Genomic DNA, 7,629 nt, shown 5'->3' with positions numbered 1-7,629 from the left:
ACCCTCCGAACCATAACATCTCCGCGTGCAGCACCATGAGTCCGATGCCAGTTCCCGCCAGTGCCAGTGCCCAGCCAGCCAGCCACTTCTCCTGCTCCAGCAGCCGCTTTCGCCGCTGTAGGGCCCCCAGGCCTGGCACCAGCTCCCCGCCCATGGCCCCTGCGGTCTTGGGGCTCAGCCAGCTTCCTGCCCAGGGTCCCCCACCTCGCAGCACACAAAGGGCAGCCACTGTGGCTTGCAGGTCCTCAGCCTGCTCTGCTCCTTGCTCTGGGGCTCTTGCTTTGAGGCACAGAGGGAGTCTATGCCCTCTGGGGGTGGTGACGGCTGGGCAGGGCGGGGAGGGGCTGGCGTGGCCCTTGGGCAGAGGGGAGGCTCCCCAACCTCCCTTCTCAGTCTAAGGAGGGACTGGGGTGTGTCTTGGGGCAGAGCAAGGAAGAGGCGTGCATCCACGTGGATAAAGACACATACTACTGGGACACAATAGGTTTTGTCACACACAACGGTCTGCGCCGTGTAATACACACCTACACTCGGCCACACCCAGACACCACAAGACACCGGGTGATCAACCCTCACACACACATGGCCGGAGATGGAGCCTACCACACATGGGCACACAACACAAGCTACACTGAGTGACTCACAACCCCCAATGAGCTCTGAAACCCACAGCCACACCCAGACACCACACATATGGTGTGGCACACACCGGTGCTCAGCGAGGCAGGCTCTGCCCCGTATGGCACGTGACCACCCAAATATTGTCCACACACAGGCACAAACATGGCAATCAAAACTGATACAACATCCTCCGACACAGAGCCACAGCCAGACCCTGCACACGGTGCCCAGCGATAGCTACATCAGCATGACACACACTGTCTTCCCACAGACACACAACGTATATTGACTCAGTGACACCCAGACACCACACTCAACACATCTGTGTAAACGATGGGCTGATAACAGCATCCCAACATCATATGCCCGTGCAGTGACACCTGGCGTGTGCAGACACACCACATACATTCAGGGATACGCCATGGCCATCCCCAAGCACCCAGCACAGAGAGACATGCACGTCAACCCGCATCGTGGCGTGCGGCAACTCGGGGACACATGCTCACAGAGCGATTTGCAGCACAGATACACGACCGCAACACACAGTGCACCCCAGGGCGCAATGCCATTCAGGTGCATAGTCAGCACACCTGAATGGACCCATGGAGAGACATGCACTGCACAGCGACACGTAGAAAAGCCCCCAAATTGCACGTGCCCAGAGTAAGACATGGGATGCCATAGAAGACAGGACCCAGAACGGTGCCTGGGGGGGAGGCCCATGCAGCTGGGGTGCAGGCGCCACAGACCCTGCTGCCCAAATGTGACACGCAGAGTGGAGCATGCGGGACATGACCGCCACGCCACACCCAAGCTGCACCCACCGCCTGGCGCATGATCCACTCCAACACGCACGGCTACACAAACACGAACTACACAGAGCCCTATCGAGCACAGGATGACACGCAACACATCGACACAGCGTTTCCGGTACAACGGGACACTGTGCATCGCAACAAAACCTCAGATGTGGCCCCTGGCACAGCCAACACCCAGGCCCACAACAACAGCACACACAACACCGGGGCAACGCTCTCCGGTGCAACACAGTACACAGCCACGCAAACACAATGCATGCCATTCATGGGCACCCAGGCCATGTTCGTGCAGGGAAAGGAAAGGCCCCCGCAATGGACATAGCTAGACACGACACACAGGCTCACGTCTCTGAATGACGGCTCACCTTGACACACACAAGCCCTGGAAAGAGACACACCGCACAGTGACACACAGAGCAGCACATGCGAGCAGAGTGACCCACAGTGCAGAATGTCACCGCACCAGCAGCACAGAGATAACACACGGGTCTGGATACAGCGCATCTGGACACAGGCCGAGACTGTCCTCCCGCCACGTGCAGGGCACACCGGCACACTACCACAGCACACCTTGTACACGCTGACCTCCGAGTCACAGCCCGCGTCCACGGGGAACTCGCAGACAGAAGCCCTCTCCTTCCCGTGTCATATGTCATGCGGACACACGGACCTGCCAGCCACAGGGAGAGTCGAGACGCTCACGCACAGACACGTCTGGCGATCCACCAACACAACCCACACAGACACACCCAGAGACGCCAACCGCACACACAGACACACCCGGTGACAAAAACACAGCCCATGCTGGTGCCACGCCTGCTCCCTGGCACACGTGTGATTCCCACTCGGGGTGAGGCATGGCGGGAGAGTGATGGGGACGCACCCAGGCACACCCAGACACCACGCGCATGCCCGAGGGGAGAAAACGGTGCCACTGGGCACCCTTGAGGCTGCATCCTGAGCGCCCCTGCTAGCCACCACCCCTGTGGGCTAGCCCCCATCTCTCTGCACCCCTTCTCCTCCCTCTCTGGTTCTTGGGTCTCACCTCGGACTCCTCCTTCACCCTCTCCTGCTCTGGAAGCGTCTGGGTCCTGCATTGTCGTGGTCTCTGCCCTTTCCCTGTCTGTTATTCTCTCCTCTATGTCTTTATCTCTATCTCTTCTGGCTCTGGCTCTAAGTATCTCTGACTCTCTCAGTTCCTTTGTTTCCATTTCTCTGGCTCTGTGTCTCTTTGTGTCCCTGTGTTTCTCTTAGCATCTCTGTCTAGGTCTCCATCTTTATGTCCCTTGTGTTTTTCTATTTCATTCTTTCTCCCTGTCACTGTCTCTCTGTCTCCATCTCTGTGCTCTCTCTCTGTGTAGGGGTCCGTGTCCCTGTCTCTTGCTGACCCTAGGTCTCTCTGTCTCTGTCTGTGACTCAGTTTCTCTGTCTCACTGTCTGTCTCCCTGCCTCCAGAACTCCCGTTGGGCTTCTCTGTCTCTCTGTCTCTGACTCTGCCTCTCTCTCTGGGCCTTTCCATGCTTGTCTGTGCCTCAGTTGGTCTCTTCTGTCCACCAGCACAGCTGGGGGGCAGCCTTGCCCTATCTAGTTCCCCCCAGCCCCACTCGGGGGCAAGACGCCAGAGGCAGAAGCCGCGGCTGCCCGAGTCAGAGGCCACGGAAACGAGACCTCCAGCCCCAGCCCCTGCACAGCCGTTGCTCAGTGCAGACCCTAGTGAACACTGATGGGGTGGGGGGGACAATCCAAGAGAGGGAGAGCGATGGAGGGTGGGGAGGATTTGAAAAAAAAACAAAGAGATGGAGAGAGGAGACGTGGTGGTGAAGGGGAAGCAGAAGCCGGGATCGGGACATGGAAGTTAGAACAGACAGAAGTTTTGTCTCCAAAGAGATCAACTAACAGAGAAAAACGGAGCAAAGGCTGGCATGGGAGAGGCCAGGGTGGGCAGCAACGGGGTCACAGTGGGAAAGGCACTTGCCTCCAAACGGAAGTTCTGGGATGTGGGGGTCAGTCGGTAGGACACACCGCTCCAGAGCCAGCTCCCTCCAGCCCAGGGAGGGGCTGAGCCGGGGGGTGGGGGTGACTCAGGGCCCCAGAGCTTCCTGTGACTCAGCCCTTGGTCCCAACCCTGAAGGGGGGAGCGGAGAGGGAGAGGGGTCTCTGTAAAAGAGAGGGAGGAGGGTTACCAGAGACCTCTTTGCCTAGGTTGTCCACCTCAGAGGAGGGGGTGGGGCTACTGATTGGGACTTTGAGGGGAAGAGGGGGCTGGGGGCCTGGGCCCCTGGGTCTGAGGGAAGAGGGGGCTGGGGGCCTGGACCCTTGGGTCTGAGGGAGGAGGGGCTGGGGGCCTGGACTCCCGGGTCTGAGGGAGGAGGGGCTGGGGGTCCTGGACCCCTGGGTCTGAGGGAGNAGCATCTACTTGACTAGTTTCCTGTCAGCATATATTGAGCACCTACTGAGTGCCTCTAAGTGTTGAAGGTGAAGTAAACACAAAAAAGACAAGGGGCGCCTGGGTGGCTCAGTTGGTTAAGAGTTCTGCTCTTGATATTGGCTCAGGTCATGATCTCACGGTTTATGAGTTCGAGCCCTGCCTTGGACTCCGGTGACTTGGCAAAGCCTGCTTGGAATTCTCTCTCTCCTTTCTCTCTGCTCCTCCCCCGTCCCCACCCCACCCCCGTTAAGAAAAACAGGCACAATTCCTGCCCTCATGTTACTTCCAGGCTAAAGAAAGTTTTGTGGCTCTGTTAACCTCTCTCTCGCTGTGTTTCTCTGACTCTTTGCTTCTCTCTCTCTCTGTCTCACTGGCCTTGCTTCTTTAGTTTCTATCTCTTGGTCTTTGTCTCCAAGTGCATGCTTTTTTCTTTTCTCCTGATTCTTTCNAGGAGTTAGAGGTGTGGCCCCCCCCCCACACACACAGTTGAAAAATCCACATATAACTTTTGACTCCCCCCAAACTTAATTACTAATTGCCTGTTGTTGACTGGAAGCATTATAGATAACATAAGCAGCTGATTAACACATATTTTGTATGTTATATGTTTTATATACTGTGTTCTTACAATAAAATAAGCTAGAGAAAAGAAGATGTTAAGAAAATCATGAGGAAGGGGCGCCTGGGNTCACAGGCTTTGGTTCAAACCTAGCCATGGCCACTATTTTTGTGTGGAATATAACACGTATACAGCTTGGGTTAGTGACAGACCTGCATTCACGTCTGTCTATCTCTGCTGTCCTTAGCTGAGTGTCCTATAAAATGAGGATGATACCCATGTTACAGGCTTGCTTGAGAATTAGGTGAATATCCAGAGTCCTCAACACAGGATCTGATAGATGTTAAGCACCTGGGGTACATCATCTCTAAAGTTAGCTGCCAATATTTCCTCCTCCCTGTGCTGCCATGTGGTTTCAATCTGGCTGGCTTGTGACTTGTTTGTTGCAGAGATGATGCTGGGCCAACTTGAGGTCCAGTTGTTTCGAGAACTAGAAGCCTCTGCTTTTGTTCTCTTAGAACTCTAAGTCAACCATACTGTGAGGAAGCTTCCGGAGAGGCCATGCAGAAGAGAATCAAGGCAGCCTGGCCAAAAGCCCCAGTCTAGCCCCAAGTGAATGCCTTGAGTGCAGCTGCATGAGTGACCTCTGGAGGGACAAGCAGCGATTTGTTACACAATAATAACAATAAATATCATTCTCTTCTATTCAGTTTCAGGTTTGAAGTTTTCCATAATAAAAAAATATATGTATATGTATGAATATGTATATAGTTGACCCTTGAAGAATGAGGAGTTAGAGGTGTGGCCCCCCCCCCACACACACAGTTGAAAAATCCACATATAACTTTTGACTCCCCCCAAACTTAATTACTAATTGCCTGTTGTTGACTGGAAGCATTATAGATAACATAAGCAGCTGATTAACACATATTTTGTATGTTATATGTTTTATATACTGTGTTCTTACAATAAAATAAGCTAGAGAAAAGAAGATGTTAAGAAAATCATGAGGAAGGGGCGCCTGGGTGGCTTAGTCGGTTAAGCATCCAACTTTTGCTTAGGTCATGATCTCGCGGTTCGTGGGTTCGAGCCCCACGTCGGGCTCTGTGCTGTCTGCCAGTTCAGAGCCTGGAGCCTGTTTCAGAGTCTGTGACTCCCTCTCTCTCTGACCCTCCCCTGCTCACGCTGTCTCTCTCTCTCTCTCTCCTAGAAATAAATTTTTTAAAAAATCATGAGGAAGAAAAGATACACTTATAGTACTATACCGTATTTCTTGANCATGAGTGACCTCTGGAGGGACAAGCAGCGATTTGTTACACAATAATAACAATAAATATCATTCTCTTCTATTCAGTTTCAGGTTTGAAGTTTTCCATAATAAAAAAATATATGTATATGTATGAATATGTATATAGTTGACCCTTGAAGAATGAGGAGTTAGAGGTGTGGCCCCCCCCCCACACACACAGTTGAAAAATCCACATATAACTTTTGACTCCCCCCAAACTTAACTACTAATTGCCTATTGTTGACTGGAAGCATTATAGATAATATAAGCAGCTGATTAACACATATTTTGTATGTTATATGTATTATATACTGTGTTCTTACAATAAAATAAGCTAGAGAAAAGAAGATGTTAAGAAAATCATGAGGAAGGGGCGCCTGGGTGGCTTAGTCGGTTAAGCATCCAACTTTTGCTTAGGTCATGATCTCGCGGTTCGTGGGTTCGAGCCCCACGTCGGGCTCTGTGCTGTCTGCCAGTTCAGAGCCTGGAGCCTGTTTCAGAGTCTGTGACTCCCTCTCTCTCTGACCCTCCCCTGCTCACGCTGTCTCTCTCTCTCCTAGAAATAAATTTTTAAAAAAATCATGAGGAAGAAAAGATACACTTATAGTACTATACTGTATTTCTTGAAAAAAAAATCTGTGTATAAGTGAGTCTGCACAGGTCAAACCCGTGTTGTTTAAGGATCAACTGTGTGTGTATATATATAAAATGGGATAGATAATGGAAATTGTACTTTATACACTGCAGATAGTATCATTTTGCTTCTCTTTTCACCTCTGGGTCTTTCTTGACTCTTTCAACCTCTATCTTTCATACTTTTTTTCCTTTCTCTCTTTCTGCATGTTTATTCCTATCTTGCCAACACTCTTCTTGCCACTTTCCCTTCCATTTACTTTGCTCTACTACGTTGGCCATCCTGCTGATCCTCAAACCTGCCAAGCTCTTTCCTGTCTCAGGGTCTTGGCACTTGTTTGCCCCTCTGCCTGAGTGCTTTACCCTCCAATCTCCTCATGAATCATTCTCTCACTTCATTCAGTAGTTTGCTCAAATGTAGTCTCTTCCTTGACCACCTCTTCAAAAATGGTCCCCTCCTGATCCATAAAGAATCCTGTATCCTATTTAATTGCTGTGTCTTCATGGCACTCAGGACCCATCCAAATAATCCTGTTTTCTTATTTGACTAATTGTTTAGGAAAGGGATCTTGCCATCCCCAGTGTTCGGAGCAATGCCTGGCAATAGGAGATGCTCAATGGATATTTGTGAAGGAATACTCTTATTCAATGGTACTGACTGGCTCTCCTTCAACCCAACCCTCTTACCTGTTCCACACCGTCCTGGAGGTGAGAAGGACGTCATTTCTTCATTTCCGAGTCCTGGGTCTTCCCTCCCCCTCCCCCGTTACTTGAGTTGCTGTCTGTGGTTCTGAGACCCAATGCTGTGGATCTGTCCTTGGTGCTGATTAGGGCTCTCACTTCCATTCTGCAGGGACAGGTCAGAGGAATCTTGGGAAAGGAGTGATGTGTGTTTGGTCGATCTGGGCACTGAAACATCTGGGTCACTGAGAGAAGGCAGGTATCTGAGTTCCCAAGGGAGAGAGTGCCTGGGTCACTGCGAGTTCACTAGGTTTTTGTCCTAACTATTTATCTGCTTATCAATTCATGTGTACGTACATTCATATATATACTTTTTACTTTAGAAAGTTCCCAAACATACAGAAGTGAAGAAAAGAGTATAATAAACTGCCGTGTGCCCACTGAACAACTACCAGCTCATGGCTAATTGCATTTCACCTGTGCCTCCGCCCACTTCCTCACTTCCTCTATTATTTTAATGCAAATCCCAGACATGATATCATTTAATTATATGTCGTATTTTAAATTTTGTTTCTTTTCATTGAGGTATGGCTTATACGTT

The 7,629-nt window shown here is 50.9% G+C and overlaps 1 protein-coding gene across 1 annotated transcript in view; it reads right to left on the bottom strand.

Moving 5' to 3' along the window:
• Positions 1–3,469, bottom strand: part of KCNN4 (potassium calcium-activated channel subfamily N member 4) — a 13,966-nt gene extending 10,497 nt beyond the window's left edge. Inside the window, exons 1-2 of the mRNA XM_077747378.1 lie at positions 2,485–3,469; positions 3–204 (exon numbers count right to left, since the gene is read on the bottom strand). Of these exons, the coding sequence (XP_077603504.1) occupies positions 3–204; positions 2,485–2,650 (368 nt within the window). The 5' untranslated portion in view covers positions 2,651–3,469. The remainder of the gene's footprint in view (positions 1–2; positions 205–2,484) is intronic.
• Between the last annotated feature and the right edge of the window lie 4,160 nt (positions 3,470–7,629).

Source organism: Crocuta crocuta, unplaced genomic scaffold, assembly GCF_008692635.1.
Source record: "Crocuta crocuta isolate KB4526 unplaced genomic scaffold, BGI_CrCroc_1.0 scaffold334, whole genome shotgun sequence".
Taxonomy (NCBI): domain Eukaryota; kingdom Metazoa; phylum Chordata; class Mammalia; order Carnivora; family Hyaenidae; genus Crocuta; species Crocuta crocuta.
This window is presented reverse-complemented; position numbering and strand designations above follow the sequence as displayed.